At 40.4% G+C, this 25,740-nt stretch overlaps 1 protein-coding gene across 1 annotated transcript in view; it reads left to right on the forward strand.

Annotated features, from left to right (window-relative positions):
- The first annotated feature begins 4,493 nt into the window (after window positions 1-4,493).
- ATP8A2 (ATPase phospholipid transporting 8A2) overlaps window positions 4,494-25,740 on the forward strand; it is a 311,266-nt gene continuing 290,019 nt past the window's right edge. The window contains exon 1 of the mRNA XM_015640721.1: window positions 4,494-4,606. Within this exon, the coding sequence (XP_015496207.1) occupies window positions 4,528-4,606 (79 nt within the window). The 5' untranslated portion in view covers window positions 4,494-4,527. The remainder of the gene's footprint in view (window positions 4,607-25,740) is intronic.

A 25,740-nucleotide genomic window follows, 5' to 3' on the forward strand; every position in this document is an offset into this window, starting at 1 on the left:
TAATTACTATCTAACTACTAACTTGGCTCCATATAAGCTAAGATCAAAACTATGGTCTACTCTACCATATGTCTTTCACTGTAATTTTATTTACATATGTCATTATTCAAAAATCTGAAAAACCTGAATGGAACGTAAATAGTGAACATGGCTACATTTCCAATTTTTTTTAATCTTTTTTCCCCCATTTCCCTTACAGGTAATAGTTTACCCTTTCTCTACCCCTCCACCCCTCTCCCATGCCTCCCACTGAATGTGCAATTCATAGTATTTTTTTTTCCACCTTCAAGTTAAATTCGTGTGTTATGGTTAGCTGTAGAAGAGTGTTACTGTTGAGCCCCTTCTGCTCTATGAAGTGTAGGAGACTCTAGCTCCTTTAAGAGATTACGGGTGGGCCATGCATGCACTGACACATGTTCACATATTTAAGGTCACATCCTGTATCTGTCTATAGATAACAGCGCCTCTGAAAAGAAGATCCTTAAGTTATTTCATTTATTTTCTCAAGCTGAGTGATGACAAGCACACCTTCTCTATCAGTCTAGAAACAGTAAGTCCTGGATCTTTTACCTTTTTTTTTTTTAACCTTTTAAAAAATGTCATGATGAGTGACAGATACCTTCCCTGTAACTCAGCATATTATCTGCATCATGTTCATTATGATCCTGTGCATGTAATCAAGGGCAAAGCACCATGGCATAAAGATTTGGTTTAAGACCAAGAGAGTCTATTATGTTGTTTTTCATCTTGTTGGTTTGTTTGTTTTGTTGTTTTGTTGTGTTTTTTTTTTTAAGACAAGCAGAGTTAGACAAGCAGAACTGGCATGCAATTACTCTCATCCTGTAGCCTAATATCACCACTACTGGCAGGAGGCCACAGGCTTTGTCCTGACTTTGCAAGACCTCAGGACTGAACCGCATTTTGTCTGACCTTTTATTGACCTGTTTTTGGCTTTCTTTTACTTAGTTGCAATAGCAATATCTATAATGGGAAGGTAGCTATTTCTAATTGTTTTACTTTTGTTTAACTTTGTATGGCGCCATTGTGGCTTTTATATGGAGAGTGACAAAAGTTCTACTGTGGAGAATGAGATGTTTATAACTAACATATTGATGTATAACATCATTTATAACTAATATAATGATGTATAACATCATTTGTATCTAAGATAACAATGCATAACATATTAGCATGTAGAGGAATACAGGCCTGGTATGACAGCAGAGTCCCCTGAGAGTGGACTCACAGGACACTGTAGAAGAGGCATAGGATGATGAAAAAAGGAGCACAGCCTTGGCACTGGAGAACTTGGGGCTACAAAGAGCTCGTCACCGTCAGCTAAAGCAGTGCAGATCTGGGAAGTGGACAAAGATAGCTGAGGGATTACACAAAGAACAAGTATGTACCCTACATAAATGGCATCCCATACAGTACAATTGGATGTAAAGTGGAGCAGTAGTCAAATGTATAAAGAGCAAGGTGTGAAGGCATTTTAAAAACCATACCAAAATAGCCTTATAGCAGTTCTTTGCTTTTCTCAGCAATGAATTGTTGGGAAGACACCAATGACCAGCTGCAGCCCCGACACCCACTGCTTTACAAAGGCCAACACTGCTGACCATTGGTCTCAGAGGGAAGTGGAAGGGTAAGCATCACACCAAAAAAAACCACAGACGGGGAGAGTGTGACTACAAAAAGTTGAAATAGTTTCTTATTTCTGTTCTTTTTCTTTCAGAAGTAGTAGTAGCATTCTTTCGATTTTTCGTTTTTTCTTTCATTTTGATAATAATTAACTCTCACCTTTGATTAGACTGTTATGTTTTCACTACGCTAATAAATTCTGAGTAATGTGTGTTTCTTTCCATTTTTTTTTTTTTACAGAACCAGTCTCTGTGTATAATATTAGTAATTGGAGCAGAGGATGCATCTTTTTGCATTTTTGGAAATTTGGGCTTAAAAATCTCTCTAAGGTCCCAGACAGCATCTGGCACAGTCAAAAATAGAATAAAGATATCCTGTCTCCCAGTCTGGCACATTAACTACAGGACCATTCTTCCTGCCTTTGCTTTATTTATTACATTGAAATAATTATTATGCATACTGAGCTATTTGAAAGTACATTGCTATAAATACTAGAAAAGTGAGCACATTGTAATTTGAAAAATACCAACTCAATTTTTTTTTGGTACATCATTCAAACCATGGAGCCATTATGACAGACCCCAGGGAATAATACTGCCATGACTCATGGTCCGATAATACACAATTTAGTGCACATCAGCATGATGACAAAGACAGGCATTGCATAACAAAATTACAAAGGTGAGTCCTGCACAGCAGAATGAGCTGTTTCTTTCCTTAAAGCTCAGGGCTAACCCACAGCTTGTCAGCTGGTTACTAATGAACACAAGCTTTCAGAAACACAACTGCACACTTAAGTTTTCCTGCAGGCCCTACTCTTAAGCCTGCTGAGCAGGACTCGGGTTCTTTCTCAGTTATCGAGACTATCCTGCACACTTGGTTTCCTTGGACAATTTTGCAGTCCACTTTCTCACCTCAGTGTCCCACTAAACTGCAGTATGATTATATCTACTTGTGATTTGAGACAGATTTTGCAGGCAGGTTTCCTTTGAGGTCCTTACTCTGAGCAGAGGCAAAAATGTGTTTTGTTTCTTCCATGACAGTAAGCTTTATTAAAATGCCTGGTCATTAAATGCTCAGGAAGCACTTTCAATGGAGATACTGCCCATGTCAAGGTGGGCAATTAAATCTCCTTGAGGCACTGAAGCAGTCAAGTTTAGGTGAGTGAGTAGCCCTTGCAGCTGCAAGGCAGATGGTTTTCAAGCTGGAGCAGTCTTCAAAAACATTGATTGTGCAGAGGTGGAAGCAAGTGCAGTGCATGTGAAGGAACAAATGTGCTCAGCTGCTACATGGGCTCACAGGTAGGCAGTCCACAATACTTTAAGTGTACTGTAAACACTGATCACCTGAGGGCTAATTTCTGATGAAAAAGTAAACATGAATCCAGGAGTTGCCATTCATTTTTTAGTCTTTTTTTTGGGAGCAATTTCTTTGACTTTGAGCTGACAGCTTGAACCCAAAGAGAACTTCACTTTAACTTGTCTAATAACTAACAATATATGTGAAGTGATTCCTTGTTCCCCAGGCAATTTTTTCTGGTACAAAGATACTGACCATAATAGAAAATAATTTGTGGAGAAGAGAAAGAACAAGCTGAGGGAGAAAATGATGTTATGAAGATAACCAGCTCCATATCATGGTCTTAAAATGGGAAAGCCATGCAGGAATGCCAGCACTGGGTATTGTCTTTACTGGAAGATTTAATTCACAAAAGCTCTTGGGCCACTTCTCCCAGAGTGACAAAATCCATGAGTAAAATCTTTTCACAGGCAAGAAATATCTGTCAGCAGCAGTCCTGTTGCATAGCACACATTTCCAGTGGGCTATGATGCATTCAGTGCAGTCACTGTCAAATGCCACAGTTCTGGATTACTTTGAGTTTAGGAAGTGCAAAGTGGTTTGTCGACAATATTTCTATTTCTAACATTTTGTGAAGTTGTAGCTAGAAAGTATCACTTTCTATACTATATGTGAGGACACCAAAGTACAGCAAGATTCAGAGGTTTAGTATTATTTATGATCTTTGAAGTAACACCCAAGTTACCCATCATGAGTGGTAGCTAACTCTGTAGGGTCAAGTGGTTTACATACAGACTTAGGGCCACTTGTCACAGACCTTCAAGAAGACCTTCACATTTCTTACGCAGTAGACCTTCCCAAAACTCAATATATCCTTGTCCTATGGTGATTCTGCCTCTTTTAAACCATTCTACTTCAAAGCTCATCTGGTAGAGAAGACAACCCACTAAGATGTGGCAACTGCTGCTAGCTATGCCTGGTTAAGACCAGGATCTGTAAAGATTCAGAGATGCTGCCTTACCTAATTTTTTTTTTTTCCTATTAAGTTACGCTCCTTCTTTGCCTGCCCTTAATAGGTAAGTTCTCATGGTTGCAAATGTTTTGCACAGAAAGGTGATGTGCTGTAAGTGCTACATTGATGAATCTTTCCTCTGTTTCTTTTTTTATCCTCGATTTACCGGACATTTTGAGAAAGAGCTGCATCTTTTGTGATGAGGCTGGCAACATGCCACAGTGATGAAAGATGCCCTTGTAACCGGAACAAAGAAGCCCGGTTAGCGATCCTGATCCCAGCGGGGGCTTTCGTGGGATGCTTTACGCGCCTAAAATGTCTAGTAAAATACTAGTTGCAGACAGAGACCTCAAAACCCCCCACCAAACCCAGGCCCTGACTTCACGGCACCTCACGCGGTGCCTCACAGCGGGCTCACGGAGCCGTGAGCGGCTCCCCGGGAGGGCATCTCCGGGCTCGGCCAGGGCTGAGCGCCTCGCCCGCCCCCGCAGCCCGGGCGCGGCGGTGCCGGCGGCCGCAGCGCGGCGTCTGCGTGCGGGGGGGCCCATGGCCAGCGCGCCCCGGCCGGCCGCACCATGCCGAACAGGGCCGGCCTGGACACCGCGCTGAAGATGTCCCTGCGGCGGAAATCCTCCAAGATCCACTCCTCGGCCGGTGAGGAAAGGGCGAGGCGAGGCGGGCGGGAGCGGCGCGGGGAGGAGGCGCCGCGGCGGAGGAAGGCAGGCGCGGGGGAAGGGAAGGGAGGAAAGGAAGGGAGGAAGGGAAGGGAAGGGATGGCAGCGGCGCCTCCATGGCGCGGCCGGCCGGCCCTGCCGCCCCAGCTCCCCGCCGGCCGCGGCGCTCGGGGATCCCGCAGTGCCGCCCTCGGGGGCTCCCCTCAGCGAGGCGGTGCCGCGGGGCCCGGGCACAGCGCTGCCCGCCCGGGCCGGCCCCAAGGGCACCGCGCCCCCGCTGCAGAGCCCGGCCCGGCGCTGCCACCCGCGCTGCCGCACCTGCCAGGCATCCCGCCGCCACCCCGGGCCCAGCATCCGCGGCGTGAGCAGCCCCGAGGGACACGGCGTCCCCCGCCGTTCTCTCGGCTCTGATAGTTTTGACAGGAAAATTTCTTCTAGTCAGAGGGCAGTACCGCCGGTGCAGGGGAGACAGGGGTGCCCCCACCCCACCACGCCGGTCAGGGGCGTCTGTCCCGTGATCAAGAGCGGGGAGAGCATCAGGCACTGCAGTGAGCCTGCGGAGAGGTAAAATCACAAGGTTTCTTAAGAGGTTTATTTAGGAAACTGTTTGCCAACTACTTCATAGACAAACAAACAAACATATATATATACAGAAATGGAAGACTTTGAAGGTAGAATTCTGCTCCCAAAGGACTTAGGCTGACTTCTGTAGGACCAAGGTGCATTCCGATTTCAGCTGTGGTATGTTCTGCTTGGGCATAGAGGAAGCATCAGTGACATTGCTGGTGACTTACAGACACCCGTTCCTGTGCAAAATATTTAGGTGCCTAGTACAGTCTCTGTGGTGAGAAAAAGTGTAGTACAATGCTGCTTCAGCACTTTTTGTTTCAATGAGAAATGTGCACATTTCCTGATCGGCTCTGCTTTGGGTTAAATCTCAGACCATCTTGGAAAGCATTTGCTTTTGGATGATGCTGTATTTGAAAATGTCCTTTATCCACTCATGGCTGTTCAGCTCATGGAACCAGACTAGAGCTAGCTGAAAGGAGAAAGCCACCTTCCCTTTGGCTTCTCTGCACAACCTGGTCACTCTAATAACAATTCCCTGTTTGGTCCCACTGCTTGGTAGCAAGGACCGAACTTCAGGGACTTCTGCATAGCTGCTCAAGTAAGCTGGATGCTGAGCAAAGAGGTGTGTAATGCCTGCTCAAAGGAAATGGTAAGGTTTCAGGGTAGGATTTAGCATATTACCAGCTTTACTTATCTTCAGCCTAAGCCATTCAGATGAAACAGTTGCAGTTAAGCAGATTCCACTTTCCAGTGTTTGGGGTTGTGTCCACTTCTGCAAGTCCGATCTGAAACCCTGTCCTGTGATAGGGAGGCTCCTTTCCCAGTGCTGCAGTTTGGCAGATCTTTTTGTGACTTAACATTTGGCATCCAAACCTGGGCACCCTTCAGATACTGGATTGGCACTTGGAGAATGTTTAGCTTCAGTGTGGCATACATAAGGAGTTGAAGCTTCTGCTTTTGTAGATCACAGAATCACACAGGATGGGTTGGAAGTGATCACAGAGAGTCCAACCACTCTGCTCAACTGGGGTCCTCCTAGAGCACGTTGCATAAGATTGTGTCCAGATGTTTCTTGAATATCTCCAGTGCTTGGTCATGGACAATCCACAATCATTCTTGTGGATCTAGGTGGTTAAGTTGTGCCTCAATGATGCCATTCCTCTTTAGTCAAGAAGAACACTACCTCTGTCATGGTCTAACAATGTCTTTTTGTCTCAGATTTTCTACTCTCCTGCACTTGGTAGTGTGACTTCCACGTGTGCTAAGACAGAATAAAGTGTAACTGGTATATTTGATAGAGTTTTAAACCTGTATAGATAGAGTTTTAACACCGGTATAAAGCACTTGCCAGAAAAGCAGATGATGTAAAAAGGAGAATTTAGAGATGGGAAGTCACCTTCTGCCACTCAGATGATCATTGCTCTTCTTTTTTATGCATTTGCTCATTCATCGATTTTTTTTTTCCTTGTACAAGTAAACCTCTTTATTGCTCTAATGTTGTACCAACCAAGATAAATTGATTTGATTTAAATTATTCTCAAAGTCTCTAGCTCCTTACTGTTGTAACCACAGACATCAAAGACTAACTTGTTCTTTTTCCTTCCTGCCTCCTTAAAATTACTAAAAATAAAAAAAAATGTCAATATGACATTGGGTGATTATAGAATGGCATTTTTATTTTTAGGGAAAAAATCGAATTTCAGCTTTATAATGGATTAAAAGTACAACTGATCTTGATAATACTTACTGTGGTTTTTCAACTGCTCACTGATACACATCAGGAAGAAAAATATTTTTAGTGTCAAGATAGCAACAGAATCTTCTTTCAGTACATGAGGAGGTGATATAAACATCATTTAACGGTATGAAAAAATACTCCTTTTATATGTTTTTCATCAACTTTTCCTGTGACATACTTGCTTATAGTTTATGCTGAGTTTTTGATCTTAAGAGTCTTACGCCTTTCTTTGTAAAGGATCTATCTCTTCCATTTTTCAGAGAAATGTCTATGCAAGAATTTTTTGGGGCTATTTTTGTGCTGTGTTGTAATTACCATGATTGCAACTGTTGGGAAGTGTCATACAGAGCAGTTAAAACTCTACACAGGCACTTGTACTTTCCTCAAAGCTTTTATCCTTGAGCAAAGATGGTTAAGCATTGGAACAGGTTCCTCGGGGAAGTGGTTGGGTCACCATGCCTGGAATTGTTCAAAAATGAATAGATATGGCTCTTTAGTATAAGGTTTAGGGGGCATGGTGGTATTCAGTCAAAGGGTGGACCTGATGATCTCAGAGGTCTTTTCCAGCTGTAATGATTCTTTGATTTTATCTGTAGTCGTTTACAGGTTATACGTAATTCCTGTAGATACATGTGAAATGCACAGGTTTATTTAGGTGAAATACATCACCAGCTCTGCATGATGGCTGTTTCTGCTTCAAATAGGGTGTAATTTGGTTTTGTGATGGACAGGTTCAGGTGGTGTAAGAAGCATGAAGGCTACAAAGCCTTAATGTTGAAGCTCACTCTTGTTACCTCACGTGATACCTACATCCTATTTTGCAGGAGGATCAGCAGTTGCCTTGGATGCATTTTTAAGCAAACAACCCCTATGAAGGGGTCAGCAAAGTGCTGAGCAAACAGACTCCTTAATTACTATTGTTAAAAGTGTTTAAGAGTAAAAGCCCTGTTCTGCTGAGAGAAGTGTACCTGGCATGAGTAGTGACAGTGGGGACTGACCAGGGGGGTGTATTTCCTCAGCAAATGCTTTAACTGCCGTTAGCATCACCAAGAGTTACCGAAACATTGAGCAAGATGATTGCAGCCATAGCCTTGGCACACAGAAATTCCACTTTGTGATGGGAAAATTTTCCAGGTGAACACTAAACTCCTACCAGTTTAGTGGCAGAAGTTACTACTGAATAGACAGACTACTTCAGTCCGTGTTTGTTCATGCACACACTCAAACTGCATGGTGGCAATTTGGTGTGTTACAGACCTCCCATTTCTTCTCATCCATGTTTAACTGGCAAGCAGGGTTGTATAATGTGCAGCTTATTCTGTCACATCAAAGGCCCGATCCTATTTATGTAAACACCAGTGACAATTATGCCTTTTGACAAAGCGCTCATCACAATAAGCCCCATGCTTTACGTTACTATGTTTCTATAGTAGCACAAAGGGGAGCCTTCTCAAGCTGTGTGGGATATCTCCACGACTCTAAAGTGAGGTGGTGACAGTGACAGGGCTAACTGGAGGCCAGCCTGAACTTCTGCTGCCTTTGCTTAAAGCTTGTTTGGCTGTGAGAGTTAGTTTGCATTAGAATAGGAGGGAATTTAAAATACCCCTGCTTAGGACGGTGAATTAGAAAAAGGTGATTTATGCACAGTTACTGTGGAGCAACTTCATAAATAACCAAGGTCCTAAGAAGAGTGGCAGAAGAAACATTTTTTTCCCCCTACTGTGATGGGGGAGGTGAGATTATTAATAAATCCATTAAAGATCAAACCACTCATATGATAAGGAACACAGTTATTTAGGAGTTAATTGAGGACATAAGAGATTTAACTATCCTTCTGTTTCTAGGATCAAATTAAATGAATGTATTTAATAAAAGTTAAAAATTCCACTCTGCTGTATAGCCAATATATGAACTCTCTCTCTTATGTTATGCTACTTGAGTATTCATAACTCCATTGCAAACAGACACATTTATAGACACATGTCTATTTATAGAAACTGTTTTATTCCTTCTCTGTGCCACTCTCTCCACAGGACTTTTGTTTCAGATTTTAGTTCTCTAGCAATATCTGCTTTTAGTATACTTCCCTGTGCTGGGTGAGTCAGTGCTCTCATTTTCTGGGTAGACCTAAAAGCACTGCCCTACTAGTGTGATTTGGCAGAAATGCCACTGTAGTTCCATGAAGGATGAAAATATCTAACAGTAAAATGACTGCAAAGAAATCTGCTTCTCTGTTCAAGGTCCTAGAATATCAACAAGATGTTGGAACTGCTGGGTGTTCTTCCTGAATGGAACTCACTGGGCACAGAAAGAATAGTCATTTAGCATTGCATTTCCCTTGCCACAAGGTTCGAGTGCAGTCTTGATCTCTGCCAACTCTGCGGGGTTTTTTTCTTTAACCTGGAAATCTATGGCTTGATAAGTGAAGTTGCTCTAAAGCATTCCTTTTTCTTCTTACCATTAATCCTTCTTCCCTCCCCAAGAAGTTTCATGCTGATAGCTCCCATTGACTCCAGATGGTATTTTGGATGATCATCTGAAAACTGATGTCAGCATCTAAAACTGATCACTCTCCAATTAGCAACTCACAAGGCATTTTTGTTGTAGTGAAGCCTTGCTGAAGGCCGTATGAACAACCAGCTCATCTGTTTCCCCAAGCACCTAGGTTAGCTTTACTACTACAGAAGGGAAGTGTTTCAGACTTATTTTCCTGTCCCATGTTGTATTGTGACACATTTTAATTAAGCCTGTAGTAGTACAGATACTAGAATAGCTGTTACAGACAGTATCTGTAGAGACCAATTGCCAACATATTCTTTTAAGGGATAGATAATCACAAAGTCTTGTACATATACCTGATAGAGCAGAGCAATATACTAGATTTTGAAAAGGCAGTTGAGTATCTCTGCAGTGACATCTTTCTGCTTCTGGATCAGCTTTTAAGTGTGGCTTGCCACAAATACATTCTTTTCATTCTCTTATCTTTTCCAGTTAAGCTACTTAAGCCTTTTTGAGCAGTTCAGGGATGTAAGACATGGCATCTGAGAGCTTTAGATAACTGATTCCTGGCTGGTACACAAAAAGGGTAATTTGGAAAAGACCATTGACATGGTTGAAGATTGAGAAAAAAACTCCAGATTTTACAAAGCTTGGGGGTTTATTTTTAGTGAAAAAAAAACCACCTTAATTATCAATATTGAAAATACATTATTTTCAGTTATTCCAGTATTTCTTAGGAAAGCTATCAGATTTTTGATTATTATTATTGCCAACTTTTCATAATGAATCCTGCTCACTAGAAAAGTTCCTGGACAGATTTTTTTCCAGCCCAAGGAGTGGATAGATGCCTGCCTGTTTCGAAGTTCCTGGCTGTCAGATCACTTGCTGAGTGGTACTTACATGACAGTAATTCTAGATTTTGGGACATTTTAAATGAGATTACTGGAAACTACAATGGAGCAAAAAGACCTGAAAACAGAAGATGCAAAGTTTTATATTTCAGGCCAAGGAGTGATAAAGCAAAGCTGATGTGATGCAGATTCTGGTGAGTGACCCAGTCCACCCATCTATTTGGACTCCTCACAGAAGTGACACTATCCCTGCAGTTACAATATCACATCCATGTACATGGCATTCACAGGAGGTTCTCCCAACAGCTGCAGGTGCAGCTTGCAGTGAGTTCTAAAATCAGTTTAAATGAACATGAACATGAAGTGTCAGTAAATTAGCCTCAACACTCTCATGTTGTGATGAAGAATCACAACACATACCGTGGGTTTTAAATATATTTCTGCTGCTATTCCCCCTTTCACAGGGTACTTTTGTTAATTCTAGTTCTGATTAACATTTTGAAAACTCTTGCCTTGGGGTATTAGTGCAAAAAGCAGGTAAATGAGAACTTGTCCTCCACTTGACTAAAATGGAAGAGCTATGATTGTATCAGTTCATAATGGATCCAATAAAATGTGTCGGTTTGTTTTAGCTAATGCTTTGGTTTGATGAATCTACCTTATTTTAGAGTGTTGGAAATCAGGATTAACACAAATTAAATTAGTGTATAGGTTCTATAAAGGACAGAAGGCAACCTGACATCTTATTTAAAACTGACTGCGAGGTCTTGATTTTTAATTTCTAATTTCTCAAATGTAGATGACCAAATCCATTAATTTGATTTTATTAAATTAGCAGGTAGTTAGAAAGAGTGAAAGCAAAGGGTTTGTCTCCTTGTAATAACATCACCATAACATGAACAGAAGGAGGGTTCAGGTCTTATCTCCTGTCAACCCAGCCCTGTTCTGCCTATTTGTACAACACAGAGTAAAGGCATTCTAAGATCCTGTGCCTGTGAGATCTAGGAACATTCAAGCCAGTGCTTATTCAAAGGATATATGAAACAAGTACCCCAGGGGTTTTTGTGCCTTTAAATACTCTGAGCATATGTCTCCTTGTTTAACAGATGCTGTTTATTTGTAAATGGAGAAAGATGCTGAAAGAGCATGTGCAAAGTCAATGTCAGCCATCATAACTCTGTAACAGATACAGAGGTTACATCTGCATTTGTCATATCAGTTACACAGCTGGGAGTCAGGATTTAACCTGGAAGCTTGAATCTGAAATCCAGATGACATTTAGTCAACATTGCTGCATCAGTGGGAAAGCTCAGCATAGTTACTGCTTCAGAGGTGCCATGGCTACTGTGTGGGAAGTGGAAAACCAGAAAATTCTACAGATGCTGAAGGGTTCAATCTGCAGCCTTATAAAGAGCTTGGGTTAATGTAACGATGAAGGTATACAGACATTGGGTGGAGAAATTATAAACTTAGGTTCCTATAGTTATAAGTAAGAATATGCCTAGAGTAAGTAAGAAATTATATTAAGTAAAATAGTTTGAAGTTTGAGCTGTAATAATGTGATTTATAAAGTAGGTTAGAGATCTAGAAGCTGTAATAGAGGTGTGTGTATGGGTATGTGACCTGTCAGCTTAGTGGCTAAGAGACAGAGGCAGTGCAGCAAAATTAAGCAAAGGTGATAGGTTAGTAAGTGAAAACAAGTTTTGTGTCAACTGTTTATTGGACCAAAATGTTATATATTGCTGTGCAAAGAAGAAACCCGTGACTACCTTGAGCTATGGCTGACTTGTTGCTCCTCTAAATCTCACTCCTTCAGACTGACATCTTATCTGGCTACTTGAGCAATAAATCATCTCAAAGCATGGTGGTCCCATTCCTCATTATTCATCTTGACACTAGTTCACTGAAACACATTGACATCAATCCTGGTGCCTTGTTTTGAAGCGAGACCCAGAGACAGGGGAATTAAGGTATGCAGGTGCTACCCAGGCTGGGAGGGCACCACTTCTACTTTACAGATTAACAATCAAATCTTTTTCCCAGAGTTTCACTAATACAAATCTGCATCTGGAAGCCATCCTTGTGCCATTTACCTGACTGGTCATAGGGGAAAAAAGGAGCTTTCATAAGAGCCTAGCAGACAGACAGGTGGAGAGAGTGCTAGCCCTGCCCCAGCCAAATTTATCCTAATCCTGCACAGTCTGAAGAGGGGGCACCGTTCACTATCAGTTCTTAACTAAAATCCCGATCCTTGCAGAAGTTTTCCCACAATCTTCAGTAAAAAATAAAAAAGTTCATAATCTCTGTTTTTTATCAAAGTAATTTTATTTACAAATCTGAAATTTGCTTATCTCATCTTTGAAAAGTTTTTAAACCCTACTGGTCATCATCAGGGTAACAAAGCAGGGTGATCAGTCTTCAGAAAGAGAAAGGAGTGCCTGGAAAGATCTGAAATATCTGAGGAGGAAGAGTTCACTTCTTACAGAAAAAAAATTTTGGGGGTCCGGGTCCCAAATAAAGACACTGGGAAAGTGCAAGTATTAGTCAATGACCATGCAAATGTGCAAAGGATCTCATTACTTAAGAGTTATTTTGGACCCATTCCATCTTGTGACATTGTCCTGATTTCAGCTGGGACAGAGCAGTGAGCAGCTGCATGGTACTTACTTTCCAGCTGGGGTTAAACTGTGACAGATATTTTTTCAGGTCTTTCTATATAGTGCTGAGCCCTTAAAATAGGAAGAATTAAGGATACGTTTTCTGGAAAAGGTGAGCTTCCTCCTGTGAGTTGTAATGTATACTGTCACTAAAATTGTCCAGTAAACACTGGATAAACATAGCTCAAGATGAAACTTTCCCTAGTGCCTTCCAGGTAGCCCTTCTGTCATGGATCTCTTAGTTGGGACTGTGAATACGGTATCTTCCACACACAACATCGCTCCATTACCATTCACTCTCTTGTGACAGAGGGGGACATGTGCAAAATCCAAAATCCTACACTAGACCCAAGAAGGCCTCTTTAGTTGCAGGATCTCCCCTGAAAACAAGAAGTTTGGTTTGTATCACAGTAGATGCACCTGCTTTAAATCTCTGGCCACTTCCATCCCTGACTCCATATTCTGTGCTATCTGCCTCAAGTGTTCTTAGCCAAGTTGGTTCTGGTAGGAATTCAAGTTAGATGCAAGGGGCTGTGTCTGGCATGGCATAGGAGAGAGCAGTAAGTGCTCCCAGCCTGAACAGCTGGAGAGACTTCAGCAGTCCTAAACTCTCACCATCAAGAAATACTGGGCTGCAAAGAAGATTCTGCGATCCTCAACATTGGATGGTTTTGTTGAAGTTTTGGCTTGCCAGCTAATTACCCAAACCATTTTCTTTGAGGGCTTTCTGCCAAAACCCCAAAGAGAGAGAAAATGGAAATAAAATAGCTGTAATAATAAATCTGATATGATCTTGTTGAGACAGTGCAATTTTGTGTTTGTGCTAAATAGCAGGGGACTTAAATAATTTAGTATTCCTTTTGGTACTTTCTGGTTCATTAGACAGCCAGATTCCCAGGGTGTGTGTACTTGCCATTCCTGCTAGAACACTGTTGTTTACAGAGACATTAAACTCTCTTATCAGTGTCATCTTCTATATAGAGAAATCCTGACAACCAAGGACAAGAGTTAATCTTAGATCGTCTTCCTACCAGAAACCTCCTCCCTTTTTTAAAATTAAAGTCCCTTCTTAAGACACCCAGCACTTTACAGGCACAAACATCTTGCTGAGTTTCTGCATCATTATTTTACAGGCTTCAAATCAAATCAGAACAGTTTTGCCCTCTGATGAGATGAAAAGTTTTATGTTTCTGTGTACCAGTTCACATCTTGCCAGGGCAGGTGGTACTATTGGAGTGTACATGGTCATTAATTTGAGACTCACCAACTGCAAACAACCATATTTTTTATTAACTTCAGAGCTAGTACACAAACTAGCATTCAGTAATAAAATATTAGTATCCTGAGCAGAAGCCACAAAATTTACTGAGGTAGAGAAGGGCAGCAGTGATGTGGTAGCTTCTGTCTTTGTGAGGAGCTAAAGCTGTTTCACTGCAGTTTCAAGTATTTTGTCATCAGTGGCTCCAGAGCAAGGAAATAATTTTATTTATCAACTTCAGAGGGCAAGATGAAGATTACAGGCAGCTACATAGTGTTTGTGTGGTGCTGGGAAATATGCAAAAATATTTCTTCAGTCAGGTAAGTTTACAGCCGTTAGAGTTACATTAATTTTTTTCACAGTTGCCATCTGGCTTTGGTGGTGTCAGACCTCATGAAACTAAGTCCACCTGGATATTCTGGACAAAATAAACAGAACATGACTTCTTATTTAATCCCCTACTTCTTAGAAAGGTTCATTTTTGCAAGGTAATTTTATAAACTATATTTCTGTAGATTTTTTGGCATTATTTTCTACTGTCTAAATTGTTTATTAACAATGATTCCATATTGACATAAACAATTCTAATAAGAAAATTGATATATCCAATTTTGTAGACTAAAATTTGAGAAGAGTGATTAACAACCTGAAGAAGGGGGAAGGGAAGTTCTACATTAAGAAGATTGGCAGCGCTTCAACTAGAAGACTATGCTGTGACTGAGGCTATAGCCAAAAATAGAATTGGATTAACAGAAGAAAGGCAAGTAGATAAAACTAAGGTCAAAGCAGAAATAGATGCTTTAGAATTACCTCATGCAGCAAAAGATATGAAGAGATATTCAAGGAGTTTTCCTATTATATGCACCTATAATGGAAAAATCAATTCACAGTAAGAAGAACTGTGAAAGATGACTCAATAAGTTAATTAAGAAGAACTAAGTTTTAAAATGGGCAGAAAAAATGACGATAACATTTTCTGGTTGTTTGTACAGGCTTTAACATGCACGCTATTACAAATAAATTAAAAATTAACCTGTAAAAGACAGCTGTTGTAATATCAACATTTACAAAAAGGAACAGTAAAAATAATTTGGCTAGACACTCTCATTGAGGTAGGATAGCACAGTGACAAGTCAAACTCAGTAGGTTGTGCTTTAACTCCTCCCCAGAAAAAAGGCTTAGCTAGGTAACAAGGTCTACCTGATGACATTGTTACAGCTCTGTTTAGACTAATGAGCCCCAGATCCATAATTTGTGGGCGAGAGAAGCTAATGCACACAGATAGGAAGACTTTAAAAGGGGAAAAAATGTAGCAGAAGGTCATGTCTGTAGAGATTTTGGTAAGATAAGCTGTAGCACCTAGGAAATGTGTCCTTTCTTGTGGCTTTGAATTTCAGTCAGGTGAGTTGATTTCAAAGGAGGGAAGGTTGCACTAGTTGAACAGATTTATTTTTTATGTGTTCAACTCCAGTGCTCTGAGGTAGCTACTGACTATCCTTTTCTTCAAATTTCTACATGGAAAAAACTAAAGGCCTGTTTTCTTGATAGGAAGGTTTACTCAGAGCTAAGATAATGATCTACTAGTAAGCAAAACCTGTTTATTATACTGTTTTTGTTCCTTTATCTCTAGTTAGACATTGCTTGGTAAAAGTATTGCCAAAACCTAAACCTTGAGAGGAAACACTTAGAATTTTATAATTCTTTCCTGTAATTCTGTGTTCCTGTGTGATGTGAGCACTACGATGACGGCTCTCAACAGCTGCATAGAAGGACTTCTGCTCATATGTGACCAAATAATTTCTGTAATAGTCTGTGGAGTCTGAAGAGAAATAAAGCTTGCAGTCTTTCAGAAAAACCTGCTGTTTGAAATTTGTCCCCAGTAGTTATTTCAAAGAACTAAGTATTTGCTTTGATTTTTTTTTTTTTTTTTAAAAAAGGGAAGGGGTATATAACTTATATTAGGGGTGTGAATGACTATTTCCCTTTCGAAAGTTCTCATCTTTCACAAAAAGACTTAGACAGTGGGTGTAAAATCCAGGAATGGTTATAGGGTAGGGCAGTCTGAAATTCTGTCCTGAAGAATGTAGCACAACTTTGAGCTCATCATCTGAAGTCTAGCTGATAAGCCTTTCCTAGGAATGAAACACCAGTGCTTGCTGTACCTGAATGGATGCACTGTCACTGGAAATTGAGTCAGCTAGGTGGTGATATTCAGCTTTCAGCAGTGGTTGGATAGTTTGGGCTTTTTTTTTTCCCCTTCTCCTCCCTAGGGCTACTTTTTAATGAAAAACTCTTCCAGTACCAGCACATGAGTCATAATAAACATAAAACATAATTTCCTCTAAATTCGCAGCAGCCTATGCAATACTAGATAATTAAATATTGAAAAGGTCTGTGATTCTTGTCTTTGATCATTCTAGAAGCAATTGCAATAAAACTCTGCCTATTGCAGACAGGTACTGGAATGTCTCAAAAGTGACAGATGGATACAGTAAAAATGTACTTAAAGTCTCAGAAACCATGCACTAGGTCCAGATGAATCCTAATCAAATAGAAAGCAAACATTTAATGTCTTGGCAATGACAAGCTTTGTGTGGACCCTAGCAGGAGACCTGTAAGGTTGCAGCCTCAGTGGGTCCAGTCAGCATAACTCTGCCTAAATCAAATTCACTGTCACCAGTCGGCAGCAGTTCAGGGTTTGATCTATAGGATTACCAGAAAAATCTGTCAAAGCATCATAATGCATATTCTAGAGATCAAGACACTGAGGCTATTATCTCTCTTTGGGGGTGGCAGGTGAGAGGAAAGAATATTTTTAAAATTCATCCAGTACAGATACTGCAGACAAGATAGCTGTTCCAAGAAGAACAACTGACATAAAAAGGCTTACTAGGCTGGGATTTTTAAAATAAAAATACTTTATTGGGGAAAACATCTCCAGCTATGCTTATAGTATAGGACTTTAGCATAATAGTAGCAGGTGGATGCAGCATTAAAATAACTGGTAATTATATTTTTCATATAATGTGCTTCAAAGGGAAAAGGAAGAAACCACATGAGGTTTTAGCTTGATCTGCCTTATTCCCATCCTTGGTCTGGTCTTCTGGCTAAGGCTGCAGAGCAGAGATAAGACTGGCTGATACTGCAAACCTGTAAGCCTCTCTTATCTGTCAATAGTGCTCTCCTCCTGACAGGGACAGGCAGAGGCGTGTGATGGCAGCTCTTTTTCTTGTCCTTGGTTAAACATAGAACTGCTGTTGAATTTTCTGTTTTGTAGGTCTGTTTATATATCCATTACACTGAAAATAAACTTGTCCTACATGGAAGATTTTCATTAAGTTCACAAGTCTGTTCTGAGCTTAGTGCAGATATGTCTTTGTTAAGCTGCCCTAAACATAATTAGCTGTGTTCTGGCTTTGGTAGTCCTTGGTGATAGAGATCAGTGGAATCAATATGAGAGGTTCTGCACTATATTCTTCATCTGGTGCCAAAGGCTGGGAGTAGAGTAACTACCCTTCTAGGTCCAAATATCAGAAACCTAAAATGCAGGTATCCATTCTTCTACCCTCTTTGCTGCAGCTCTTCTCTTGGACAGGTGATAGTTTCGGTCTGGTATTCCAATTCCTCTGGAAGCTGCCAGGTGATGGGGAGGGCTGCTAATTCTCACACCAGCATATTTACTCCTGTTTGAAGGTGCCTTAAACAGAAGAAAACGTCTGGTAGAGCCAGAAAATGAATCTGAGGAATATGGTGCCTCTGCATGTCCTGTGCTGTGATGGTGATAGAGGACAGCAGAGTCTCTCTGCCATGTATCTGTTATTCAGAGAGCTCTGAAAATAGTTACACTGAGGTTTATATTGACTTTCTGCTGGTAGCAGTCAGCTTCATGATATCCACTCTGTGCTGGGGATGGCACTTCTTGTTGCTCTCATGGAAGCAGTACGTTGAGTCTGTGTGGGTTATGCTCATGATTCTGGGATTCAGTGCAGTCTTCTACATGGTTATGAAGTGTTCCCTTCATCACGTGGGATTGCTGAACAGTCCTTGTTCTGAAGTAGGAGGGCTAAAATTTTCTTTCTGATTAACAAGACAGTATTAATTTTGTTCCTGCATTATGTCAGACTTCAATGTAGCTCGAAAATATTAAATTAGACAAATTACTAAAAGATAAATAAGGACACAATACACTAATTTTATTAGTTACTACACTATGCAGTTACATGCTGTTTTCTGCAAGGCATTTGGATGCTGCATGAGACATCTGAAAGTATTTTTCAATTAGAGAGAATGAATTGGTTGCCAATTTCCTCTCTTGAATACTTCCATTAACAGTCCCACTAACAGTTGTAGTGAACCTTTAATGAATACAGTAAGCCACATAACCCATATGAGCCTGCATGATAGGTTCTGTAATGGTACCTTGCAGTCATATTTTCTAAGTACTTCATCAACAACTTGATACGATTTTTATTAAAAAAAAGTTGTCTCAGTGAAGAGAATGGACTTTAATTGAATTTACCCCCATTATCTTTTTTGTATCTGCTTTGTTCTGTGTTAAACACATTTGGAGAATGGGAAAAATAACAGAGTAGTAAGGATGTAGTTGATTAATAAAGTGCTGCTCTTAGTTTAACACTCAATCCTTTAGTATAAAGGATAAACTTTTAGTATAATGCTGGGGTACCCTCTTAGGCCGGCCCATTTTGGTGGCTTGTGCAAGCCCTTAGCAACACAGATGGGATCTGCTCCATGCCAGTTCAAAGGCGTGTCTGAGTGTCTAAGGTGAGTGCTTGGATGTGTATGCCTGTAAAGGCAGTTTCAGCTGTCTTGCATGGCATATAGGTGTGCTCAGGGTATGCCCATATGGTCATGTATTTAAATGTTTTCCTGAAGACTGGTGCTCTGCTAAGATCCTCTAGAATATGGACTTGCTGGCTTTTGAGTATGTTATGTTGCTGCTTTGGACAAATTTGGATTTAAAAGATGAGACTTTTGGGGGATTTATTAAGGGTGAGTTGGGAGTTACCCTCAAGGGTGCTGAGGAAGCTCCACTGTTTCAAAGCTGGCTCCACTTTGCAGGGCCATTCTCTCACAATGCCATACCTCAGAACAGCATTCAGGATGTCTAAGCTGTCAGCAGCACTCATGAGGAAATGGTGTTCATGGTGAGACATAGCTGGTTTGCTGCTAGCTGAGCCCTTCCTTCTGCTGAGCTCTTCCACAGTACCTCTGCACATGAGAACAAACCTGACTTCCTGAATAAATTGTTTTCACAGTGCTCTTACATTTTAATAAAGCAGTGGGATTGTCTTTGTAATCTGATTGCTATTGGCTGAAGGAAGTTCAGCAGCTCTACTGCTCCCTCACCTTACTCCATTAAGGATAGGAGCAGCTCTGTCCATACATCTCATAGCTGTTGCAAGATGCTGCCCAGCAAGCAAATAGCTGGTCTAAGTTGCCTCTGACAAATTCAATTAATTATCTGCAGCCTAGTTCATTAACCAAGTCTGAACGGTGAACACTGTGCTATTAGTATTGCTAGTGGTGCATTTTTGCATGCTGCCTTTCCTCTTCCTCCCCTGCTGCCTCTGAGTCAGCACTGAAGTTCTGAGGGTACCTGCTAATGCCCCCTGTGTGTTTAGAGCAGAGCTGCTGTGTAGATAATTCACAGGGCTTACAGGTTTCAGGCAAGTCTAGTTAGAGTGGTAAAACTGAAGTTGAATGATGGCAAAAAATCCACAGTACGGGATTGTCATCTGATGCAAATATGGATTTTGGTAGAGCTGTTCTACATCTCCCTGTGGCAGCTGAAGCCAGCTTTTCCCAAGTCTTGGTCAGACTGCTGATCTGAAATTGCCAGAACAGGGCTATCTGTACCCTATAGCCTGCTTGCCTGCTGTCGATTCCTTTGAGGTCTTTGTGGTTGGTTTTATTTTTAAACAGAGGATTTTGGTATGTAGTGAGGATGGCTATAAGGGACTTCCTATGGATCCAGCAATCATTAGAACATCTTTATGAGAGGAGTCTTGAGGCTGCATTAAACCTTGAGAACCTGTGGAGGAAAGGCCGTGCTTGGTCTCTGTGCTTGTAACTCAGTTACGAGCACAGCGATTCAGTGTGTTACCTCTAAATCTTTAATGTCTCAGTTAGACTTTGGCCAGACACCAGAAACTAGGCTGTAGGGCTTTGTTAGGCAAGAATTGGTAAGTGATGCAGTTTGCTTTTGGATTAGTGCATGTGTAGCCTTTCATTTTAAAAGGCATTTTTGCACCGTGTTTCAGCTGGTAAATGAGTTGTGTCCTGGCCTGTTAGAAGGCATCAGTGTCAGGAACAGGTCAAGTGCTACTGCCACAGGGTATGAAGAATGCATTTTTTTGCTTCATCTCGTTGCTCCAAGAAGATATTGTTAAATACTTTTATTTTTCCCATTACAGCTATTTAGCATTCTTGCCTCTAGAAAGAAAAAAAAAAGTAAAATTAACTCTATAGCATTTTTAATGCTGATTTAATGTAAGTACAAATAAATGCAAGCAGCAGTAGTGGCTTCAGGCTACTCAGAGCAAACTGGAGTTATCTTAACATAGTGAATGTTTGGCTTTTGTTGGTGTTTACTTGAGAGGCTATTAAAAGGATGAAAGAAAAATACCTGTTCTCTTTATTGACAGTATTAGACTGCTTGCAAGTACTTCATCTTCTTTATCAACATCAATCTTTTGGCTTTCTAAAGTAGAAGGCCTACTTAATGTGGAAGCAAATGCATTGGTAACAGTGAGACAAAGGCACTGATAACTGGATTGCAAGGACTATCTATTAATAGGCATGCTGCTTTAGTTTGATTTGGTGGCCCAAGTTAGTAAAGCACAAGCTAGGTGGCAGGGCATTAGTTCACAAAATAAATAGTGAAAATAGTTCACTGTTGTCATTCAGAATTGTCTTTAGATAATAGATGTCTAATAAGCATTGTTCCTATTTATTGAAAGGCAGGTTTTGTGTGCATTCTGTGAAGAGGTGATCCAGTAGGGATGAAGGTGAGTGAAAAGATGGTTATCTTGCTAGTAAAATTTATGACCTAATTTGCTCCTGGTGCAAACTTTTTTTTCTTTTTTTTTTTTTTTTTTTAAAGAACTGCCTTCTGTAAGTCCTGAATGTCTTCATGGAAGTCAGAGATGACTTCAGCTGACAGTGCTGCATTCTCACTATACATGGCAGGGGTGGTCTGGCAGTCCAAGTACAAATGTGGCTTTGGAGGTGCAGTTGGCTTCTCTGTTTTGTCATACTCTGTGCTGGCAACATTGCAGGTGTGGGCATGTTTAGAGTGGGAATAGAGGTGATCGAGCATCTCCTACATTTCATAACTGGAAGACCACTCTGGAGTTCTTTGAGATCAGAGACTCATCCTGTGATGTCTGTTAATGTTTGCCTCTGAATTTTTCTGGCCATTAGAACAGGAATATGAGTGATTTGTATCCTCTTTCATATTTTCTGTAAAGATAAAATTGATGGTTTGTACTTTGATTTTGATTGTGATTGCTTGATGAATAATTGTTTCTGGAAACAAAAGCACTTTGTACACATCAAGTACGCTTGCTGTAGGTAGCACTGACATAGTCTAGAAAGAAAGGTAGCTTTATGGAATGCTTGTTATCTCTTCCTTTGTATGCCAGGTATCTGAAAAAATGCATTTTTTAAAAGAAAATAGCTGCACTTGAGTGTGTATAGATGGGACAATGTTTAGAGCTGAGCCGTAAGGAGCCTCCAAGGAGGTGTACTTATGTAGAGAGTGGTAGGCAAGCAGCTCAGTTGGTGGTAGCTATGCATCATTCTTATTTTCAGTGTGCTTAATTTTATGGTGTGCTTCTGTTTATCTGTGAATAATAGTGCAAAATCACACTTCAGCAAGTTGTGGGGGCTTCAGGCCACCATACTCTTTCTGTTGTGGGACTTGGTGTGCTTCTTTGCTATGAGCCTTGAGATTGAGGCTTGAAGTCAAATTCTTGAAATTAAGTCATGTTTTAATATCTTCCTGGATTTCTGGTATGTCAACAGCTTGGAGAACTAAGTTACACAAAGTAGAAAACTTCTCCAAGCTGCAATGTATTATTTTTTCTAGAAGTCTGAAACTTGCTGGCTGCAAGGACAAGGACTGGTGGCAGAGGAGACCCAGTACCTTCAGTGTTAGTCAAAGGGATGCCTTGCAAAACAGAAGGTGGCATGACCTGTTTTTTCAGGCTTCTATTTGGCTCTGGAAAAGACAATTGGAATTTCCTTTCTTCCCTTCACCTTTTAAAAAGGAAGCATTTGAGGTAATGTTTTTCAGAGAAGGGGAGTATAGAAACGCCTCCTTTAGCAGGTTACTGAATTGCGATGAATCTCACATTTATTTATTTTAATATATATTTAAATAAACAGAATAGATATATGAAAAGCTGCATCCTCTGTAGATCTTATGGCAGTATAGGCTTTGGTATGCCATCTTGAAGTCAAAATTTTTATGCTTTTCTCTGTTAAAATTCTAAAAACATGAATTGGCTGACTCATCACTGGTCTCATCAGGATTAAGGGACCTGAATCTTGCATAACATAATAGTATAACAGAGTAAGAGACTGGATATTGATTTTTCTTGTTTGTACTCCATGCATTTGCATACAAGTGCTTACTATTTCCTGATTTAAAGCATCCAATCAGCAGCTTGCAGATGGTTTGGTAAAAATAAATTTAAAACTGAAAATTCTCTTACTAAATTATTTGAGGTTACATTATTGAATACTAAGTTATTTGAGGTCTCTGTAGATCTGAGCTGCTCTGAGAATTAATTCCCTTCCCAGTCTATGGTAGGGAACATGAATCTTTGATTGTACAAGCTAGGGAATTACATTTAAAAGAGAACCTACAGCTACTCTTTAATTATTAACAAATGCCTATTAGAAGAATGGTCTTTCTGACCCCATAGTCAGTTCCATGCACACCTGTTATGTCTGCCATATGAAAGCATAAAACTGGTGCTCAATGGAAGTGTTACTTCAGGACTCTTTTGAACAGGTGCTTTATAAAAATCTTAAAGGGATAAATCCTGGAGGTGGGCAAAAAGCAGGTTTCTGAACTTGACCGACATCCAGTTATGGAATGTTAATTGGTCATACCTTAACTTTTGGCTGGAAAATACTCTCAAATGCAAGTGGCAGTAGCAGTTATTACCCTGCTTATTACCTGCATTTGAAAAGTTGGCTTCCTGACTGGGAAAACTGAGCTTGAACTAGTGGGGTTTGATACAATAGTGTCATTATCTTAAATCAGTTGATTCCACTTACAAACTGATGCTAAAAGAGCTGTTTTTCCAGGGTTTCAGCCACTCTGTTCTCTAACCAGCAGCCTCAGGCAGAAGGGATTAAATCTTGTAATTAAATGCTACCCCTACCAATTTGATCTGTTTTGAGTCGGCGTGCTGAAGATTTTTAACCTTTTAGAATGCGATGGAAATTATGCTAATAGTGGGTGGGATGGTGAGGTGTCATGAATGGAAAACTTGTCAGTTCATCCCAACAAAAATCCCATGAATTTTGGTGATACCAAATCTATTTTGAAATTATTGAACACAAGCTTTCTAATGTAATGTTTAAACAAAATGTCATATTTGTTGTAAGATGCCGAGAATCCAAATTGTTACAAAGCAAATACAATTTATGTCTAAATATAACAGCAGAGAAGTACATTCCAGATTTGAGAAATCATTAGCTGCTACAAGACTTGAGTAATTGCTAATTAGTGTGGTTTGTGGCCAGTACTGATGAAGTCACCAGAGTAGGAACAAATGCACTTAAGCCAGTTGTGGTATTTGGTTTCTTGCTTGTAATCCTTCTCATTGGCTTGCCAGGAACCTGGCCAATGTATTGACTCTCTTTCTACACTGAAGTACACAGAATGAAACGATATTTGCTTTATTGCAAGTTATTAATTGGGTGAAACTTGTTTTTTAACTGCTTGCAGCATTCTGAGCTCTACTTGTGGCTGTGGGCACTTTGCTGGCTTCCAGTGCTAGATACACACTCCTGGTTTGTGTGGAATGAAGGTGCTACAGGGGCTTAGCATATTGTGATTGTATATTTGAGGGTGTAGGCAGAGGAGAGGCTTGGAGTCTAAAATCTAATACTGTTAAGCAGTTTAAACTTCTCTACAGAGTAGTCTTTGGGATCGCATACTCCCTGCTGAAGGAAAAGCTCCTTTTCCTAGAACTCCCCACAGTTAATATGATGCTGAACTGTGTTAAAAATATATTTCTGGCCTTCAGAAGCATTTGCATTTCACCAATAAAGATCAAACCATAAAGGAGTAGAAAACTTTTTTTAAAAAGTTGACATTTTGATGTTTAGCCTGTGTCTTCAGATCTGTTTCTGAAGCCATCATCTCTAGGATATGTATGTTCAGCTTCTAGTCCTTAACTTTGCTAGCTTGATTAGTTGCTAAGAAAGAAACTTCAACTTAATTGTAAAAAAACCATATTATATTGAAAGTAGACTGCTAAAGGGAATTTTTGGTGATTGGACAATATGCACTGAAAGATGTTTGTATAAAATTAGCTTGAACAATTCTGTTCAACTCTGATCTGTGCTCTTGCTAGGTATGTAGTGACCTATCAGAACTTCAGAGATTAAGACCTAAACTTCGTCTTTAAACTGAAGAACTTCCACAGCAAGCCACTCGAAATCATTTATCCACTTCATTCCCCAGCAGTGTGTGTATACTGGGGAAGGGCCAGGACTAACTACTAGGGCAGGGTGTTGTCTAAATGAGCTCCTATTGTGTGGTCTCCAACAAACAGCCTCAGTTTTGCTCATAAGTGTTGTGACCAACACTAGTAGTAAATCAGACCATGGTTTCACTGCTGGGCCAGCATGTCTGAATATTCAGTCCCCTTGGAGATGTTTCAGCATGGGCTGATAGTGTCCTGTAGTAGCCTTCACAAGAAATTTACATTGAGCAAGTAAGAAAAAATTGCTTTCAAGTTTTTTTAAAAAACAAAACAAATAAAAAACCCCAACCAAACAAGAAAAAAACCAACCAACCAAACAAAAAACCCCAGTGCTAACTGTGGCTATATGCATATTTGCAGTTGGACTGAAGTTTTGCTCTGCATTTGTTTAACAAATATTTTCTCCTTTAGAGACTTGGAACTTTAGGAGGAAAGTAGATCTAGATTTGAAAATCTAGAATTTATGGAAGACTGATAGAAATTCCATATTTGATTTCAAAATATTTTATAATAAGGACAGCTTCAAAGCTTTGAAAATTGATTGACACTGTTCAAAAATTAGATCACTGATCATTTACAGTTCTGTGCACTTCTGTGAGGTTACATTTGAAATATAGAGTAACTGCAGTGACATCAGAGGATGGCAGCAATGCCTACTGTGTTTCATGTTTTGGTGCAGTCAGCTTTCAGCACAGCTGTGTGAGTTAAGTCTGAATGCAGAAATAGTGGAAGCACTGCTGTTGGGGGCAGTGATGCCTGCTGCAGCAGGTGTGGGCCACAAAGAAGCTGATGC

This window comes from Parus major, chromosome 1 (assembly GCF_001522545.3).
Source record: "Parus major isolate Abel chromosome 1, Parus_major1.1, whole genome shotgun sequence".
NCBI classification, from domain to species: domain Eukaryota; kingdom Metazoa; phylum Chordata; class Aves; order Passeriformes; family Paridae; genus Parus; species Parus major.